The 20,424-nt window shown below is 42.5% G+C and overlaps 1 protein-coding gene and 1 long non-coding RNA gene across 15 annotated transcripts in view; one reads left to right on the plus strand and one right to left on the minus strand.

Annotated features, from left to right (window-relative positions):
• The window catches only part of LOC126391588 (uncharacterized), a 256,397-nt gene that overhangs the window by 39,225 nt on the left and 196,748 nt on the right, over positions 1-20,424 (plus strand). The gene's annotated exons all lie outside the window — the stretch shown is intronic.
• Positions 1-20,424, minus strand: part of LOC126391570 (uncharacterized) — a 38,284-nt gene that overhangs the window by 11,867 nt on the left and 5,993 nt on the right. For 5 of the 14 annotated variants that reach the window (XM_050046426.1, XM_050046423.1, XM_050046435.1 and 2 more), the window contains exons 2-28: positions 18,475-19,760; positions 15,825-16,136; positions 15,588-15,692; positions 15,346-15,464; positions 14,145-14,363; positions 13,350-13,437; positions 12,809-12,961; positions 11,933-12,030; positions 10,481-10,653; positions 10,268-10,384; positions 9,403-9,663; positions 9,011-9,142; positions 7,795-8,880; positions 6,296-6,526; positions 5,940-6,155; positions 5,627-5,839; positions 5,261-5,491; positions 4,945-5,166; positions 4,572-4,766; positions 3,543-3,776; positions 3,179-3,346; positions 2,793-3,017; positions 2,422-2,613; positions 1,565-1,770; positions 1,169-1,237; positions 998-1,042; positions 243-305 (exon numbers count right to left, since the gene is read on the minus strand). In XM_050046426.1, coding sequence (XP_049902383.1) covers positions 243-305; positions 998-1,042; positions 1,169-1,237; positions 1,565-1,770; positions 2,422-2,613; positions 2,793-3,017; positions 3,179-3,346; positions 3,543-3,776; positions 4,572-4,766; positions 4,945-5,166; positions 5,261-5,491; positions 5,627-5,839; positions 5,940-6,155; positions 6,296-6,526; positions 7,795-8,880; positions 9,011-9,142; positions 9,403-9,663; positions 10,268-10,384; positions 10,481-10,653; positions 11,933-12,030; positions 12,809-12,961; positions 13,350-13,437; positions 14,145-14,363; positions 15,346-15,464; positions 15,588-15,692; positions 15,825-16,136; positions 18,475-19,752 — 6,651 coding nt within the window. In that variant the 5' untranslated portion in view covers positions 19,753-19,760. The remainder of the gene's footprint in view (positions 1-242; positions 306-997; positions 1,043-1,168; positions 1,238-1,564; positions 1,771-2,421; positions 2,614-2,792; positions 3,018-3,178; positions 3,347-3,542; positions 3,777-4,571; positions 4,767-4,944; positions 5,167-5,260; positions 5,492-5,626; positions 5,840-5,939; positions 6,156-6,295; positions 6,527-7,794; positions 8,881-9,010; positions 9,143-9,402; positions 9,664-10,267; positions 10,385-10,480; positions 10,654-11,932; positions 12,031-12,808; positions 12,962-13,349; positions 13,438-14,144; positions 14,364-15,345; positions 15,465-15,587; positions 15,693-15,824; positions 16,137-18,474; positions 19,761-20,424) is intronic. The other 9 variants (XM_050046424.1, XM_050046425.1, XM_050046434.1 and 6 more) reach the window with 9 other exon arrangements.

Below are 20,424 nucleotides of genomic sequence, written 5' to 3' on the forward strand. Positions count from 1 at the left end.
TGTACATAACCAAATACTTGTTTGTTGTACATTCAACAGCACTCTCCTGAAACAACTGGATTAGAGTTACGTTGCAACACACACACACACAAACATTTATCATGTCATCTAAAGCCACTCATTAACGCTGGTGCAAAAAGTGTGAATCATGCCACATGCAAGCGTGATATTAAACAGCGGCCGTTGTGCCAAAGAGCAAGAAAATACAGACAGAGACTGACGTCTCCAAAAGGGATACAAACCTCCAACATTAAAAGGCTATGTCTTATATAAATTGAGTCACCCTCAATTTTCTTAGCTCTTTTCTGTGAAAAATGAAAAGAAAAAAAAGTGTGGGTTTGTTTCAGTTCCCCTGTGTGCTGGCATTGAGCTGCCATACGTTGGACATGCATACTATGAAATTCACTACAGTGTTAATACAACAGACAAACAGAGCTGTGAGGAGTCTGCATGCAAAATAGTCTAAGACAAAGTGACCATAAAGGCCAAACTGCAATGTACTAACAAAACAATAAACCTAAGACTAAAGAGGACTGACTTAAGATTTCTACTCTCATAATGAGAAAGAAAAACGAACAGTGGAGTGACAGAAATGTGATAAAACACCAGTTATCATGCCACTTTTTTTAGTAAAGTGCACAAATTTATAGTCATGCATGTGTGCATTCCAGGGTTTACAACAACAGCAAGCAATGAGAGGAAATGAATGCCTTTCCAACAGCTTATGTGTAAAAGCATAGTCTCTTCACATTACTGTCGTATTATTCTATTAACACCAGGTACTCAGTGTCTACATATTCCATTTATTCATTTCTCTACCTCTTAAAATATATTTTATGTGCATCGAACCTGATGTGGATTTCATTTAAGACCTAGCCGTATGGAAGCACAACATGAGAAGAGGGTGAGATTAGTCTTTTGAATGAGAAGCTCGACATCATCAGAATGGAGGTGGAGAAATGGCTGCGGAAACGTATACGAGGCTAAAGAGTCTGACCTTTCGCATTCGCACCACCTCCGTGATCGACACCTCAGACTCGTGCTAGCCCGGGGAGGAGAGAGGGACACGAGTTAGCATCCTCTGCTTGTCGGCTTTACATCTCAGCCATAGTGGAAACAAGTCTTCTACAAAGGGGCCACATGCAAGAGGCCAGCGTCTGACACTAACCTGAATGTCCCCATTGATGGTGGATATCAGTGAAGAGTCTACTTCTCTCTGGTCCCTCCACACTGCTGGCTACAGCAGCAAGAGACACAGTTCACACTCAGACACAGAGAACAATCTCTGCTCCCTTCTTAAGCATATTTTATCATCAAAGACTATGAAGCAATATCATTTAAAACAGGTCTTCATATTTTATCATTATCTACAATCAAACTACCCAGGCAATCACTATGAGGACACATTATAAATAATTTGTTGGTGTTTCACTGGCACCAGCTATCCTATTAGGCATATATGGTTTACACACACATATGATGCCACATTTTTCCTGCACATTAACATTTAGATTGAAATTACAGCACAAACATGTAAAAGATTGATCAGAGTGAAATTGAATACCTTGACCTCAGACACAGCCTCGATTTTGGAAGGCTCCACCGCTTCTACGGTAACCTCCAGCTTTCTGTCCTCTTGGCGGCTGGTCTTGATTGGAGTGGAGGTCTGGGGCTGATCGAGAGGAGCCATGGGGATCCCTGCCTCGGCCAGAGCAGCCTGGGAGAAGACCGGAGCACTGACAGGACGGGTGCCCCTCTGTGTGCTCACCACTAGGCCAAAAACAGACGGAACAGAAACGTAAATAAAAGGAAATATGTCTCAGTACAGTGCGTTATGGTTGGATAAGATCGTATGCAGATGATCAAATCCCCTAAGTGAGTAAAAGCACAGTGAAAAAGTTAAACATACAAATACAGTTAACACACAATAGCGCATCTTCGCAACATCATACTTACAGTCTCACGTCTCGATGTGATCAGAAAAATGCACACACTGCAGGGTATACCTACCTCATTTGTTGTGTTTAGTCTCTTTTAAAAGGACAAGCGCAAGTCAGAACCTGAGGTGGGCCAGAAGCGAATATCCAAAAAGTGGTATGAGAGCAAAAGCATGGATTAGTTCTTGTTGCAATCCGATGAAAAATGCAAAGGCAGATGACGTTAGGCTGCAAAAGAGCTGCCAGCTCAATGTGGTTGAACTGGTGAAATGCTGAGATTCTGCAAAACAAAGCACGGCAAGAGGTTCCTGAATGATGGCCAATGTGCATCTCTGCTCACATTCTCTTGTGGAGCGAAAGTCAGTGTATCCTGTAAACAGGCTGCAAATGTTGCCAAGCGTTTCATGGAGCGAGGAAAGTGCAACCACGCGTGTGAGAAGCTCATCTGCAAAAAAGATAACAAACCAACACAGGCGAGAAATACCTGACTCCTTGAGGCCACCATCTAGTAGAACAAACCAATCAGCGTTGACATGCGTTTGTGTGACTGGACGTCTTTCCTCCAGGATCCGTTTCTCAAAATATGGTCTCTGCTCAGAAATAGCAATCCTCGTTTTGGCCACAGCAGTTGGAGCTTTCACTGCTGCTGGGAACTGGACGTGTTGAGGGGCGGCGACTAATACAAATACACAACCAGGTGTTATTGTGGAAATAACGTACAAAATATTGGGACATCTGCGTTTATAGTGAAATAGACTACCCTGCTAAATCGAAGTAAAACTGTTACCTAAACTTAACAAACTCAAATAAAAATGTTTGCATGTAAAGGCTGGGCTAAATCATTTTTTATTATACCTGATTTCTTAGCGGCCACATCCAGAAGAATAAACCAATCATCGTCCACCTCTCTCACTGCTGGATGTGGCTTCTGCTGCACCACCTTCTCCTGCTGCACCACCTTCTCCTGCTGCCACCTCTCCTCCACTATGGTAACTCTCTTCTGCACTCTCTGCTCTACAGCTGCAAACTCTTTAGCTGGTCTTACTTCAGGATATGTACGGATACGCTGATCCACAGCCACTAATGCAGAATACACACAAAGCTTTCTCAGTCAGATCACAACTTTTCTTAAACGTAATGAACATGGTAAGATATGTAGTAAAACTGCAGTGAAAACACAGACACCATGTTGCTGTCTGATTCTGTCTCACAGTAGCAGCTGCACAAAAACAGCAGAATACCTGGAACTTTTGCTGCAACATCTAGCAGCACAAACCAGTCATCATCCACCTGTCTCGGCTGCGGTGGTTTAATCTCCACCAACTTCACAGAGGGCCTCACATCTTCTATGATGACTGGTTTTGGTTTAGTAGCTGGCATCACATCCACAATACGCCTAACCACAGCAACTAACACAGAGAAATAAGGGTAAATAAACCTGATGCAAAATTATTTGATATATTTAATACCTCTATCATTTTTAATATCATATGAAATTTCATATTGTGATATTATTTTAGGCCATATCTCCCACCCCCAGTTCATTCACCACTCAACTGAACTTTTTAGCACAGTGTATGCAGACACTTTGGCAATGAAAGGTACCTGGCGGTATGACAACAGGCTTTTCACGGATGATGTCAAACTGGACAAACCAATCATCTCCTCCTTCTCTCTCGGACGGCGGTGCAACTTGTGAAGGTCTAATTTGAGACAGACGTGTCTCATCTTGCCTGCTGTCCACACCAATTATCATCTTCTTCCACGTTGTGGTCTCTGTGGTTGTCACCTCAAGATCAAACATCTTCCTCTTATCCGGAATAATCTCAACAGGAGTAACTAGCACAAACAGACAGAGTCAATGAAGCTGAGCGACACAAGTATATCTGCCGAACATAGCAAGTTACAAGCTGCAGAAATTGGCAAAGGGTAAAGTCTTTAAATATAACGCTTCAGAGTGAATTCTGATGGGGTGCAAACAAAAGCCCCTTTCACACATGCATTGCAAACCTAAAATTATCTAGACATCACACGGAGGAGCTATATGTGAGAACGCAAATGTCCGAATCAGTTGGATCGGATTAAACAGACTTAACATTGCCCACACTTTAGTGAAATAAGTGTAATGTCTGATTGACGAGTGAATAGAGCAGGTAATTGTCCGGAGAATTCACAGCTAACGAGTGGACATGTTGATGACATTTCTATCATGTGGCTTGAGTAAAATTGGAAGAAAGCAAACATCCGAGGGTGAAGAACAAGGGTCATTTTCTCGAACACGATAACGAAAATGTCTAACTGGAGAGATGACGAGATTCTGGAACTTCTGTTGTTAAGGGCCGAAGGCAAAATCTTCAGACAAATTAAAGGAATGGCAAGAGACTCTGCTGTGTATGACCAAATTACGAACCAGCTATGGGACCGAAGTGTAATCCGAATCACGTCATGCCTCCTGCACGCTCTACCCAGGCACCACCCCTCGCCTAAACCAAACAGAGCATTCCCAGGAGATGAGAATAGACAATTTCCTGTCGTGCGCTACATGTGTGAAAGGGAAACTCAGGACAATGTCCAGACCTGCTTCACCGGATATTGTCCGGAGTTCATATGAGAAAACGGCTGTATATTATATACCTGATGGTGCTATGACTGCCTCTTCACGAACGGCATCAAACCGCACAAACCAGTCATCATCTCTCTCTGGCAGCGGCTGGGAAGGCTGCAGTCTAATCTGGTCAAGATCAACCTGCTGCGGCTTCTGCTCTATGCTTATCACTTCAACTCGAGGTTGAACACTTGGATAAATTTGGCTTGGTACTGCCGGAGGAACTGAAAGCAAACAAATTATACTCAAGCTTCAGAAAAAGTGAAGAAAGACCTCCTATTTATACAGTTTAACAACAGAACTAATCTCTGAATCGTCTGAATGACCCCCAGTTCACTTGTAAGATAATCTGCTTTGGTGTGATAATATGTGTGAAGAAAAACCAAAGAAGGCTGTGGGTACCTGGAGGTACGTAGGCAGTTCCTCTGGGAACAACATCCAGCAAAAGAAACCAGTCGTCATCTCTTTCGATGACTGGCAGGGATATTTTCTGCTGTGCTCTTTCCTCTGTCTGCACCACCATCTCCTCAACTACGACCTCCTTCCTGGAGTCTACCATTCTCATTTCAGCCACAGTAGAAATTCTTTCTTCAGGATAAACCTGAACATACTCGGCCTTTGTAACTAATGACAAACAGAATTATGAATGAGTATTGTAAGACATTTATAACGAGCTTGCAAGTCTTAATGGCAGGCCTTGAGTGAAAGTCGACAATACCTGGTGGCACATATGATGGTTCTCTAGTGGGAACATCCAGCAGCACAAACCAGTCATCTTCTATCTCTCTCACAGCCGGTGGCAGTGCTACTACTTGCTTCACATCCAGCACTTGATCTATTTTTGTGTCTACCACCACCTTCACTCTTTCTTCTCTCTGCTCAATGGTTGTAATTTCAACTACAGAGACACGTTCTTCTGGGGACACTTCAACACGCTCTGCAGCAGCAACTAAGACAAAAGAGATGAAAATCTTCAGATGCTTTGGACAGTACAGGGGATTTAAGGATAAGAGCGTCTGCAGAGCTCAGGATAATTGCTTGCTTTGATACAGCTGTGTAGCAGTACGAGGGATTTTCACAATACCTGGTGGTACGTATGGAGTTTCTCTGGGAACAACATCCAGCAACACAAACCAGTCATCATCTCTGTTTATCACTGGCTGTTGTGGGATTTCTTGTAGGTATCTTGGTATCTCCTGTACAACTTCTACCTCTCTAATCTCTTCCTTGGTTGCAATTTGAGCCACAGAGACAAAACTTTCTGCCTCCATCTGGTCACTTTCCTTCAGGGTAACTGCTATGAGTAAAGTCAGGAGAGAGTCTTTTAACACAAGCAGTGATACACACTTCCTGTATGCGCAGAATTAAGTACAACAGAGCCAGCATTTTAGCAATACCTGGAGGTACATATGGAGCTTCTCTGGGAACAACATCCAGCAACACATCATCTCTGTTTATCACTGGCTGTTGTGGGATTTCTTGTAGATATCTTGGCGCCTCTTCTATTATCTTTCTCTCTTCAGCTACTGCTTCTCTAATCTCCTCCTCGGTTGCAGTTTGAGCCACAGAGACATATACTTCTGTATCAATCTGGTCTCCTTCCTTCCAGGTAACTGATATGAGTAAAGTCGGGAGAAAGTCTTTTAACACAAGCAGTAATACACACTTCCTGTATATTCGCAAGCAAGCTCAAAATACAGCACAGGACAGCCAAAGTTTTGAAAAGCAGTACAGGTTTTTTTTTCAGCAGTACCTGGTGGTACATATGATGTTTCTCTGGGAACAGCATCCCATAACAAAAACCAGTCGTCATCTCTTTCAATGAGAATCTGTGGTGGTGGGATCTCTGGTATACGCCATACTTCCTCTTCTCTTGTTTGTGTCTCTTCTACTGTATTCTCAATTTTCTCCTGAAGTGTTGTAATCTCAGTCTCTGAGGAGAAATACTTGCCTTCATCCACCTGAGCATGTTCCACCCTGGTAACTAATGATGACAGTAAAGACACAGAATCTTTGAACATGGGAGCAAACATGCAGTGTCAAAAAGCTCACGGTAAAGCTGTAATTCCACTGCATGGTACAGCTGACTGACCCACTTCTTTTGGTACCAGGTACTTTTTTTTACGTTATAGTAACCCCTTAGTGTGGGTGGAATTGTTAGCTGATTGTCAAAGTGGCGCCGCGTGAAACTGCTATGACATAATCTTGAGCGTGACACAAACATACAAAAAATGGAGGATATCAAAGGGATTGTGTTCTTGATCCTCAGCATGTGTCTGTTTGTCACAGCAAGGAGAAAGACTTTGTATCAGAAAAGGCTGAGGGCAGTATTTCTTTTAAATGTTTAAAATGTCAATCAGTTGACAACAAAAGCTTGGCTATTCAAAATGATGGGTTTGTACAGGACAGTGTTGTGCAAATGGCAATTCAGTGGTGTTTTAGCTCCACCTTTTACCAGGTACTATCCACAACTTCTGCTGATGGAAAATGAGTTGAGTCGAGTAAAGCTGAGTCGTACCATGCAGTGGAAAAGTGGTATAAGTGAAGCGGGACAGGGTGTGGTGGGTTATTCTCACTTGCAAGAAACTATTTCCAAAGTATAGATATTACTAAGACTGCAAATCCGTCGTCAAGCATCAAAAACACCTCACTGCAGCGGGTGACAAACCCATTTTCAGGAAAAGCACAACAAACTAGTTGGTTAATAGGTTAATGTTGGTGTTTTGGTGCACACAGGCACACGAGTTACATGGTTATGAGTGAGGTTTCAGGTTTGAGAGGAGTGCTCTTTGTGGGTTAGTCTGTTCATCTGATGACTGAAAAACAACCCTTTAAATTCCCACAAACGTTCTGTATGTACCCGAAAAATAAAGGCTACGGTTGTTTGCTATGATACCCATATTTTCACCCCTTCTGCAAAATTAGGACATCTACATCGACCAAATTTGCTGTCTGCTACACTGCCATTACTTTCACTCCACTGTTTCTGCCTGAGTATAACCCAGAATTAAACCGAGCACAGACCGACCTTTCACAAATGTGAAATGATATTTATAAGAGAAAGGGAAGGGCAATCAAAACAAACCTGTTAACTTCTCCTTTCATTGAAAAGAAAAGAGGGTTTTGTAAACAGCAGCTGACTTCTCACTTGTTAACGTACACAGCACACAAAAAGTATTCGAGAGGAAAATGGTAGTGATATTAGCAAGATTAGCAGAGGTCTGAAGCTGTTTGCACAATGCCATACTGTACCTGGTGGCGTGAAAACAGCTTTGTACGGAGGGCGGTCAAAAACTATGTACCAGATGTCCTCATCTGCCACCTGAGATTGATCCTCAGCCTGACGCCTCTCTGTAACTTCTCCCTCAGTAATCTCCCCCAGTGTTTCTGTCTTACGCCATGTCCCCACTGTTTCTAGCCTCTCCTCTGACATTACACTGCGCTGTACCTGCGCATCTTCCACAGCTTCCTGCTTCTGCCCTCTCTCTTCTACAATAGTCACCCTCTTCTTAGTCCTACGCTCCACCTTCTGGTATGTAACAACAGAAGTGGTAGTGGCAACATCTGAAGATCCTGACTTCAACTCCTCCGTCACCTTGTCTGTCCATTCCTTTTCCATCTGACGTAGCTTTTCTCTCATGCTATCATCTGAAAGACTCTCGTCTGTCACTTCTTTTTCACTCTTCTCCTTCAGCACGACTTTCCATTCCTTTTCTATCTGACGTAGCTTTTCTCCCAAGCTATCATCTAATAGACTCTCATCTATCACTTCTTTTTCACTCTCCTGCTTCACCACGACTTTCCATTCCTTTTCTATCTGACCTTGCTTTTCTCCCAAGCCATCATCTGACGGACTCTCTTCTCTCACTTCTTTTTCACTCTCCTGCTTCACCTTGAATTCTTCCTCCTCTGGCAACAAGCCCTTCAAAAACACCTGCTTTATCTGCTCTTCCAATTCATCTACTTCACCCTCTTTTGTCTCGACTGTGCTCACGGCTTTCCTCAAGACGTTTTCTGTGATACGTGCAGCTTGTATTTGTTGTTGCTGCTCCAATTCTCTCTCTTCCTCTTTTAACTTCTCTACCTCTTCCTTACCCAACTCCACTTCTATTACTTCCTGAAGTCTTTCTGCCATCTCATCCACTTCTTGGAGCCTTTCCTCTAAATCCTTAACTTCTTTCAGCCTCTTTTCCAAAACAACTGCCTCTTTCAGCTTGTCTACCATGGTCACAGTTTCCTGCAGCCTCTCAATGACCTCCACATTGGTCAGGTTCTGCTCTGCGACACGCATGCCCTGCTCATCCTCCTCCTGGAGCTGGAACTGAGTTTGGGGAGGGACTGGGAGGGAAAGCAAAACAATAAGCCATGAAAGGAACTAAAATGTGATTCAATGTACAGGCTGTTAATGTGTTTTTGTACCAACAGTGCTCAAACTCCATACGTCATATTTCCATACAAAGAAACTCACATGGTTTGTCAACACGCTCAAATGAAGATAGGCTGAAGAATCGGTCAAAGTAAAGGTACCAGTCATCTTGCTCTGTCAGTGCTGGGAACAACAGCCGGTCCAAAGAGCTTGTTTTCGCCAAGCTGAGCTTAGCTGACAACATCAGAGAAACAACACTGAATAATTTCGTACGAGATAAGCACACACAAATCTCAAATTGTAATACGGGGCAGAGTAGCACCCCATGCTCAGTTTTTGTAATAGCCTTTGAAAATAATGCAGTGTACATGTAGTGGTATCATTCATTAGGTGCACGCTGGTCACAATAAAATAACATTTAGATGCAAGATCTTTAAAAGCCAAGCCAAAATGAGAGATAGAGAATCTGGGTTCAGATTTAAAAGTGCAAATACCTGGCTGTTTCACAGAATCAAAAGATGGGACAAAGGGAAAAGGAGTTTGACGATGGAACAGACCAGACCACTCATCCTCATTTCTCAACTGCTGTTGCACATCAGATGCCAGCTCCTGCCACGGCTGACTGACTGTCTGGGTGGTGGTGGTTTGAGAGCCAGTCTGCCCAGCCTCAGTGTCCTGCGAGGTTACTGTGACTGTGTGAACAGACTGCCCTTCCTCCCTGGACTCAATGAAAGTCTGCTCAGACTCCCCTCTGGCTGTGAAGAGATGACGAGTTGACGGCAATTATGTAATGGTAGTGCTGTAGAGATGACAGCCACTGTGAAGGCTTCACAGTGCTTCAAGCGTATTTTTGACCAAGCCAGACGCCAGGCACTTGTGCCAGGCTATTGTGAGTCCACTAAGCCGAGGTTAGTACAAAGCTGAATGAAAGATGCCTTTCATCCTTCACAACAAGAACAGATGCAAAGGACAAATGAATGCAATTGTGCAACACACAACTTCTGAAAAAGCCAAAAAAAATCTGAAACAGCAGCCTCAAGACTGGCAATGCCTGTGTAGTTAAGCATGTGAGGAACCTATTTTTCCTTTCAGAGTGACCGGAGATACCCTGGGATCATGCCAGGGAAAGTATAAGGAGGGTGACATTACCCTCGTGCCAGAGTACGTCAGCATTCTGACAAGTAAACCATCTGTGCCGCAGCTGACAATGTTTTCAAAAGGATTACAGACATGAAAGCAAACAAGCCAGAACGGATGAGCACGTTAGATGATTTGAAAAGGCTGTTTGCAAGCGAGAATAAAATAAATGCTGAAAATATGCCAAAAAGCGCTGGTGCGGCTCCACACAGTTCCTGGTACCTTGGAATTCAGGAGAATGCTGAGGTTTGTCAGATGTCAGCTGCAGCGACAAATCATCAACCTCAGAGCTGGTTGATGCTGAGAGTTGCTGCGGGTACTGGAGAGTTTCATCTCCAGCTGCAAGAGCGAAACAAGTCAGAGAGTAGTTTATCGAACTCGTGCCTTTTATACAATGATTCCAACACGGGTTCACACACATACACATGGACATACCTCCATCTAGGTTACGGGACAGCCTCTTGCTAGCAGAGCGTGTGAAGCGAGGGGCCGGGCGGTCAATCAAGGAGCTGGCCTGGCGGGTCTGGGCCTGAGTACGTCCGCTGTACCGGAACTTGGAGCCCAAGACGAGGAAGCGACGTGATGTGGGGGGCTCTACTGTTGGAACTCTGAGGGACAGAAACATTAATTTATTAATCATCCATCCACCACTAAAGGGTAAGTTCATTATTTTTAAACCTGGACCCTTTTCCCTGTGCTTTTGTGTCTAATGGGTGTCTAATGGGAACAACAATTTTTAATTGGTCCTATAATTGAATGAGATTGGTGCAGACGACAGTGGCAAAAAAGGCTGCTATGTATTCATTTGGTGTATGTTTGCACAGTCAGTGTATGTCCACAAAAAGAGCTTGTCTTAGCCACTGACAGGCTCAGATTATATATCTAAGTGTCTAACAATTTATGGAAAGGATCCTTACAGAGATAGACCTTTTTGTTTAAGAGTACATTCTTTCTGTTTAACTAGAAACAGCCCTGGTATTGCCATTGCCAAACCCACCAGACTCCATTTAAATAAACAGTGATTTTAGTAGCATAAAATAAACTTCATTTTAAGTCAACAGAAACAAATTAAAACTCACAAAAGCCACCTTGTTTCGTCTTTCCACTGTTCCAACAACCACTAACTCTGGTTTGGTTGAAATAAACCCTTAATTTAACCCTTTAGATGTGAAAATATGCTGGCTCTATACGTGCTAAAATCACTGTTTATTCAAATGGAGCCTGGTGGGTTTAGTAGTTGCAACTTCAGGGCTGTTTCTGGTTTAACAAAAAGGATCATACTCTTTAACAAAAAAGTCTATCTCTGTCAGGATCCCGCCAATAAATTGTCTGACACAATCTGAGCCATTCAGCGGCAAAAACAAGCACTTCTAGTGGACGTACATTGGCGGTGCGGACATATCCTGTGTGCTTACATTGCAGCCTGTTTTTTCAATACTGGATCAATTTCAGAAATTGTTCCCATTAGTCACTTTGAGAGAAAAACACTGGGAAAAAGGGTCCAGCTTGAAAAATACCATTTAAATACATCTGACAATTTCATTTCAGTGATGGACCTGCGTATCAGGAGTCTTAGTATAAATTACATAATTTCACATCAAAGGATTTTACATTCCCTGAATATTGTCATCGTTATGCAACAAGGTTAGAAACAACTTCGACCTTTATCTTACTAAGTAGACAAAACCTTAGGGGTTTAATTCTAAGGTCAAGACCATGGGTATGTAGCCTTTCCTCAGTGGTTAAACTGCCAGGGAGCCAATATAAGGCTTAAGCTGCAGAGAGCAGTTAGCCAATTATCCAGGGGACAGGCAGAACCTCAGAATGACCTCTGTTGCCGGGCAGGGAAGTGTCATTCAGAATAAGGTGAGAATGACCTGGTCTTACCTGAAGAAGGTGTGGTGTTCTACGCAAACTTTCCACAGCTTCTTCGAGGCTTTGTAGTTGGGCAGTTTGAAGCCAATTGTGCTTTCATACTGCTCTTGCTGTAAGAGAGGAAACAAATATTAAAAGTTAAAGTCTATTATAATGACCTTGTGTTGATCACATCATTGTGCCATGCATGCAGCATGAAACATGACATACAAACATGAAACATAGGTCCTGGAGCAGGGTTGAATACACATATTGTCAATTGACAATTTCTTAAATCAAAGCATTGGAAATCTTATTTATAAATTTTAAATGCAAGCTATAAAAACGCACTTACAGAAAAGTGTAGCATCAAAACCTGAATTGCAGTTTATATGATTTTGTTTGTATTAAGTGGCCTTGAACAGATTGATCCAGCTGTCAAGTCTATGTGTATAGCTGAAAATCCAGTTGTTAATCTGTAATAATTTGCTCTTCACAAAATTCCAAGACCATGGTATCAGATAGGTGGAGTAAGATTAGGGAGAAAATAGTTGTGGTTTGCATGTAGGACTGTGACGGTATTGATATACTATGTTTAAAAAGCAATGTCTCAAGGCTTGGCACTTTATCAGAAAAATAAATGTGCCTTATACGCTTGCAGTCTAAAAAGAATCCCTTCAACAACATGGAAAACAGTCAGCGATGATAACTACACCATAACTATCTAATAATGATTATTGTGTTTGTTATAAATCGTTTCTCACACCATATGCACAATAAGGAGCTCAACCCTGCCATATTGCTATCATGCAGTTACTATCACAGCCCTGTTTGCAAGGGGTAGATTGACAAGAAAAGCAATCTGATTCAAATATACAAAATTAATGGAAATTATAAATCCAGATTTACCTCTGATGGCCTGATTTTGATAAAGAAGCTGCTGCGTTTGTAGGAGATCTTGAGCACTTTGGGCCAGGGGAAACGGTTGATCCTCAACTTGTCCTTGTAAACCATCAGACCACTAGAGCAAACACCCAGCGTGATGTCAACACCGTCAAGATCCTGTGTGCACAGAAACGGGATGAAACAGTTATCATATTATTGCATCACAGCACGCCATCACCCTGACCCTGCAGTTACAGTAGACAGTCACTGGGAGGCAGACTTTCTCACACTATAAAGGACATGGAATTTGAGGTCATGGGGTTTGAAATGATATTAATCTCTTCTTTTTTTTCTGACCGGGGGCTGACATCAATTTTGTAATTAAAATCTGGGCGCTACTGATGTAACACAAGCATGCTGCTGCAAAATAACGACACGCATGAATGAAAATGTATTTGGTAAATACTTTATGGACATTTTAGAATTCCCATTAAAAAAGCTGCACCATCAATGAAACCACACAACACAAATCTAAACAGTTCACATATTTCAAATTAAAACCTACCTTAGCTTGGTGCAGGTCAACTCCATACATGGCCAGTTTCTTGGCATTTTCCAGAAACAACATGTCGGCCTGGGCTGGACTCATTGACCTGGAAAAACACAGATGATGAGGGTCTTATCCAATATATAATTTACTGTCAGGATTATTTGGAGGACTTGTCAAGTCATCCATTTAGGGAAAGGCCCTTCACAGTTTGTGTTTGCTGAGCTGTGCTTACTCAAACCAACAGGGACAGTTCACAGCAACATAAAAAAAATACTTATTTTTCCTCTTAATCCACAGACCTTGTTGTGAGCTGTCTCATGTAGGAACTATTTTCTTTCTACCAAACTACACCTGCCAAGCATTCAACTGCACAGAAGGAAGGTATAGACTGCTAGCTTACCTAGCATCGCTGAGCTATCTTACAATACTGTCCAACTGGAGAGGATGCAATGAATGTTTACATCTTGTACTGTCACAATCCTCTTGTCTATTAGTAAAACATGCTTCCTTCTATGCGGTGATACGATTGGCGGGTGTAAGTGTAATAGATATAAGAGACACTGCTGTTTTCAAATGTATTTTTTTTAGTGCCATCTAGTTCCATTATATTCAAGAGAGCGCAGACATCTCTGTGGCTGATATCACCAACGCTCGTCAACTCACACCAAAACAATCCAGACTGATGAATAGCACTAATGGTAAGAGTAAAGATTAAGATTTGGGGGAAATTATTCCTTTAATGAAAGCTACATTTTAACTTAAGACTGCCATCACTATTTTACTCAATCAATGCCCATCCCCTTTGATTACCTGTATGTGCGATGCAGCTCCATCACCTTCTCCTCCAGCTCTTTGCTCTGTCCCGGGGCCAGGCTCAGATCCTTAACATACTCTGGTCCATGAAGCTCTGGGTCATACTCTCCCAGCTCTGACTGGGCTGTGTAGGAGCCCAGCAGGGACAGTGTGACAAAGGAACAGGGAAGAACACCACGCATAATGTCCTTCCTCAGCTGGAGGCACAGGAAGTACCTGAAGAAGACGTGAAAGGAAAAAAATAAGCTCACTTATGCAGACGATAAAACTTTGTTCTGCTTTAAATGAAAGATAATACAAGATTTTACTGTAGTGACGACATTTCTGGAAATACACGCTTGAGAGTTAGCTGAGAATTCCAAATATGAAGCTAAAGCTGACAGTTTAGCTTAGTGGGAAAATGGCTACTTGACTCTGTCCATAGTTTAAAAAAATAACCTACCAGCTAGGGATGAGAATTGACAAGATTTTATTGATACTGATGCCATTATCAATTCTGCTTACTGGTCCAATTCTTTATCTTTATCTTATTGTTTCCTGATCAATTTACTTTATGGAAAAAAAGTAGGCCTACAGAAGTTTTCAGCGTGAGTGCAACTGTTGTATTACCTCTGAGTCTGACCATAGTGCAGATGAAATGAGAGAATATCTGTAAAGCATTCATTTTTATCTAGGTTTTTTTTTAGTAAAAAAAAAATCTGCTAAGCCTGCCTGCATGGTGTTAATGTTATTATAATAGGATAACTCAGAAACAGACATACTGCTCATTTCTGGGGCAGTGGCACTCATGCAAAGTGTTTCAAATATGTGGTATTCCTGGTATTAAAGCCTGTTGTGTAGAAAGACGTTATGGCATACTGCTGGTCTTTTCACCCTTAGCTGAAATGATCATTTTACAGACATTACAAGCAGCATTATTATCATGGTTCTTCAAAAAATGAAACAATGCTTTGCACTGTTTCTTTATCTCCACCATGACTGCTCCTAGTTGTAAGTTTCCAGCAGCGTAGACGTTAGTTTAACATCACTGTTTTACAGTTTTACATGTTACAATTCCAGTAGATCAGACTAATTGGTTCTGGTTCTGTTACTCAATTTCCACCCCTACAACCAGCACCTCTAAGGCTCACTAAATAACATGCTATATCAAAATGAAAAAGCAGATTTCCCCAAATGTCGAGCTACTGGAGACATTCACCTGGTGAGGTCTTCAGTGAGCTGTGCTGGATCAGGAGGGTAGAACTTCACGTTGAATGTAAACTCATACACAGCACCTGAAACCTGTTTCCGGATCTCTTTGGTGGATTCCAACCATGTCTGCATAAAATCAGAGAAATAAAATATTACCTACTGCTCACAGCTAAAATCAGTGTCATGTAAAGTATCTGGTTATGCTTTTGCAGAGTAACTGGAGCTACAGGAGCAGAAAAAGCAGCCTACCTTGTTGGTTGGGCTTTCCCAGGTAGCGAGGCCAAAGTAATCTCTCTCCAGCAGGTTGACATGGTCGAACACCTTTGTAAGAAGTTCTTGGGCTTTAGCATGTTTCTAGAGAGAGAGAAGGAGACACAAACAGACAGTGGGATATTAGCGAGTCTTCATGATCATGAGCCTTTTACAACAGCGATAGCCACTACACAAACACAAGACACCATACTGTAAATGTGGGAGGTCTCTTACGTCAAGCTCACACTCAAACTGAGTGTCGTCGAGTAAGGTGACTTTGCATTGCATGGTTTTCTGACGTTTGGAGCCTTTAGCCTCTTCTGTCTTCTTTTCAGTCTTCTTTTCTTTTACAGGCTTCTCCTTCTTTGCCTCTTTCTTTGCCTCCTTCTTCACCTCCTCCTTTGCCTTCTCCTCTCCTTTGTCTTCCTTCTCTTGTTCTGCTGGTTCTTCCTCTTTTTTCTCTGTGTCCTCCTTCTTCACCTCCTCCACAACTTCTTCGGGCTCCTTCGTTATCGCAGCTTCGCCCTTGTGTTCCTCTTGAGCCTGCTGGGAGAGACAGCACAAGTATGTCAGATACAGATGAAAAGAACGTAGGAGGACTCTGTGTTTTTTTTCTTTTCTTTTTAAACAATGACAGTGCTATAATTAATACAACTACAGATTGTAGTTAGCAGCAAATACACGGCTGTTGATACTAACTGTAGGCAGAGTAGTGTTACATTTAAGACTTTTTTAACGCCACTCAGATTGAAATTCAAGACCAATTTTACAATAACCAAAACTGAAGAAAAACAACCATTGAAATCAACTACTTGGAGTAAAAGATAATTTTGCCCAAATGTTAATTGTAACATAAAACATGACTTTTTTGGTCCAGTGAGGAGGTCATGTGATCTCTCTTAAATGTATGAAAACATAACACGAGAGTGGAACACATGGTGGAGACAAGGGTAGAACACAACTTGCCGAGTTCAAAAAATGTTGTGCGTTAAATATACTGAGCCCCATATGCATCGCCTTGTACTGGTTTCAGCCATCATGCTGCAAAATCTTGGTTGAATAGCCAATTTTTGTTAAATTCGCACTCCCCTCATGCCGTCCAGGGTACAGTGACAACTAGCTAGAAAACAGTGAATCTTCTGCTTTAAGCATCCTGGCAGGAAACAAAATATGAGTGTTGTTGTACTATCCTGATCTATGTGTTGTTACTGTGACGGCCTATTTCCACCAGATGTGTGTTGGTTGCGTCTCCGCTCCGGCACGGCAGCGGAGCTGATAGGATTCAATTCTAGTCAATGTGTGTGTTTCCACAGGCTGCGGCTGTGCTGCGTTCCGGCTCCGTCTCAGCTCCGGGAGCCCTGTGGAACATATACGCAGGACTTCTATTTTTGCCGGACGCCGGAGCACAACACAGCAATTTGGCACAGAGCAGATCGTGCGGGGCAGGAAGTCGTGCACAGAAACAAAATAAAACATCCGGTTAATTTTCAAAATAAAATACACAGTTTTCACAGCAGATCATATTTCCCTGCACTACACCTTGAAAACTACATAATGGGCAGAGGCAGGCCTGAAGTCAACAGGTCAGAGGTTTTCAGACGTCATTTCACCACGTTGACACCATGGACGAGGAGATATTAATCATGGCAGTGCACCGAGATGTCTTCCGGCGGAGCTGCACCACTCCGCACAGCAAACGCAGCCGGTGGATATTGACGGACGGCGGAGCACGCAACGGATAACCAGCGCTGCCGTTCCGCAACGGACACGCATCCAGTGGAAATCCAGCGTGAGAGGCATTTAGTAGGTTTTTTTTTATTTTTAATAGATGTTACCAATAATTTTGGGATTTTACAATTCAACGCCAGAAAATAACAACTCATAAAATCCTACTTCACATGTCTGGGCATTTTTAAGACTGATATTGAACACTGTCACACCAATTATTAGGCCTTATTTTTAGATTAATGAGTTAAATTCCTTTTAGAATTTATTAAGCATCAGCAGGAGCCCTGTGTAGTGTCAGAGCAGCATGGATCAGTTTTGTTTCAGAGCAAGCTTTCAGCTCCAACCAGCACAGTTACTTTTGCTGAACAAGCTGTCCACATCATAAAATATTCATGAGAAAGAAAAAAGCATGTGTTCCTCTACTACAATCCAATCTGCTGCAGGATTTTGTATATATGAGAGCTCTGTCCTCTTCTCAACTCACACACTCATGATAAAAGAAAAAGTTTTGGGAAATGCAATTATTCTTCATCACATAAGTGACATGAGACGATCGATACTACTCCCACATCTGTCCATTAAATATGATGCTGCAGCCAGCAGCGGTTAGCTTAGCATAAAAACTGGGGGCAGGTGAAAACAGCTAGCCCGGCTGTGTCCTCGCTGCCTACCTGCACCTCGGAAGCTCGCTAATTGCTTTAACATGCTTTATCTCCTTTGTTTAATCAGCGCAAAACCAAAGTGTAAAACGACGGGGGGTGAATGAATGTGCGTGACTATTTCTTGGCCTGGGACAGCAACCTCTTGGAATCTTGTTACCACAGTGGCAACCAGAGGAGACTCTCAGAAGTTGGTGAACCCGACCAATAAACAGTCTGACACATGAGGTACCTGTGAAACCAGAACGTGTCATTTTTACACTTTGGATTTTGTTCAGATTTAACAGACAAGATAAACTGTTAATTGTTGAACTTTACAGATGCTGGTAGGTGGATTTTGTCCCCTTTGGACTGTTTCTCCCTGTTTCCAGTCTTTGTGCTAAGCTAACGGGTTGCTGGTTGTAGCTGTATTTAAAGGACAGACTTCTCACCTCGCTCCATACCAACAAAGTGAATAAGCTGTGTTATGGTGTAATATTTGTCAGTGTCACGCTCACCTGTGTCTCTCCGCTGCTTATTGAGTGCTGATCAGGAGCCTGCTCAGTGTCTGGCTCCGTTTTAAGCTCAGGCTCTGGAGCTGCAATCGGTGCTTTCACCTGCTCCTCACTTGGCCCTTTCACCTCCTTCTCCTCCTTCTTTCCTTTGTTCTTCCCCTTCTCTTTTTTCTTCCCCTTCTCCTCTTCCTTCTTTTGCTTCTCGTCCACTTTTTCCTCCTCCTTCTTCACCTCCTCTTTCGCCTTGTCGTCTTCTTTCTTTTTTGGCTCCTCTTTTGGTTTCTCCTCTTCTTTCTTTTTTGCCTTCTCGTCTTTTGTTTTCTCCTCCTCCTTCTTCTTGTTCTTCTCCTCTTCTTTCTTTTTTAGTTTTTCGGCCTCTCTCGCCTTCTCTTCTTGTTTCTTCTTTGCTTTCTCTTCTTCTCTCTTCTTGGCCCTTTCTTCTTCCTCTGCTTTCCTCTTTGCCTTTTCCTCCTCCTTCTTCTTCACCTTGTCCTCCTTTTCTTTTTTCTTTGCAACCTTCTTGTCAACCTTTTCCTCCTCTTTACCCTCTTTCTTTTCGGCTTCCGCCCCCTTGTCTTTCACTTCAGCAGTCTCCTTTTCTTCTTCTTTTGTCTCCAATTTTTCCTCCTTCTTTTCTACAGTCTTCTGTGCTTTCTCCTCCTCCTTTGGCTCCTCTTTTTTTTTCACCTGCTCCTCTTCCTTTTTCTCCTCGTCGCTTTTCACTTTCTCCTCATCCTTCTTCTCTCCTTTCTTCTTGGCGTCTTTCTTTTTCTTTTTACTGCCCCTCTTCTCAACCTTTTCTTCCTCCTTTTCTTTCTCCTGTTTTTGTTCTTTCTCTTCCTCCTTTTTCACTTCTTTTACCTCTGGTTTAGCCGGCTCTTCTTCACTTTTCACCTCTTCCTGCTTCTCCTCTTCTGCCTTGTCAGCTTTTTCTTCTTTGTCAGCCTTCTCCTCCTTGGCTTTCTCTGCCTCAAACCCCTCTCCCTCGGAGCACTGTGAGCGGCGTTTGAGGAAAGAGGAGAAGAGGCGAGACAGGCCTTTGCCAGCAGAGGTTCGGGTACGAGGCTTCAGCTGCTCCTCCTCAGGGGAGGTAGCTACGTCAGCAGGCCCAGGCTCAGAGGCCTGCTCCTGGGCCTTCTTGCTCGACTGCTCCCCCTCCGGCTCAGACACAGCCGCCTCTGGCTTCTGCTTGTCCTCCGGTTCGGGTTCGGGCTCGGCGCTGCTGGCCTTCTGCTTGCCCTCTTTGTCCGCCTCGCTCACTGCGCTCGCCTCTGTTGTCATGGTAGCCACTGGGAAGGAGAACAAGGAGAGTCAGAGATGGAGAAAGGTCACGGTTGTGTACAGAGTGTGACACTGCACAGCATGGCTATACTTGGAACACAACAAACAAGATTAGGAGCAGTGGACTATTAGCCTGTGTGTAGGAAACATTACATTACACTCTGCTGTGAATGGCGAGCAAACTGAACACATGGCAGATCTGGGCAATATATATAATAATTATTATATCGACATTTTGATATTAGAGTAGATATTGTCTTTTGGATATTGTAATATCGTAAGTGTTGTCTTTTCCTGGATTTAAAATTTGCTTTACAGTAAAGTGATGTAATATTCTGAAGTTACCAGGCTGTTTTAGCAGAAACAATTATTGAATTAATTGTTTGACAAAAATCAGAAATCTAATCAAAAATAAAATAAAATAAAATAAAATAAAAAATAATTGTGACTGATGGTCTTTTTTCAATTTTCTGGCATTTTATAGGTCAAACAATTAATAGATTCTGATTAAAAGAATGATCAGAATAACCGATATTAAAAATAATAATTATTAGCTCAAAAACAAACGCACACAAAAAAGATTTTGGTGTGTTATATCCCAAATGATATGACCAGGATAGGCATGGTAAAGGTGTAAAAGAAAAAAAAACCCTATCATGCAAATAGGGTTAT

The sequence above is a fragment of the Epinephelus moara genome, chromosome 6 (genome assembly GCF_006386435.1).
Source record: "Epinephelus moara isolate mb chromosome 6, YSFRI_EMoa_1.0, whole genome shotgun sequence".
Lineage (NCBI taxonomy): Eukaryota > Metazoa > Chordata > Actinopteri > Perciformes > Serranidae > Epinephelus > Epinephelus moara.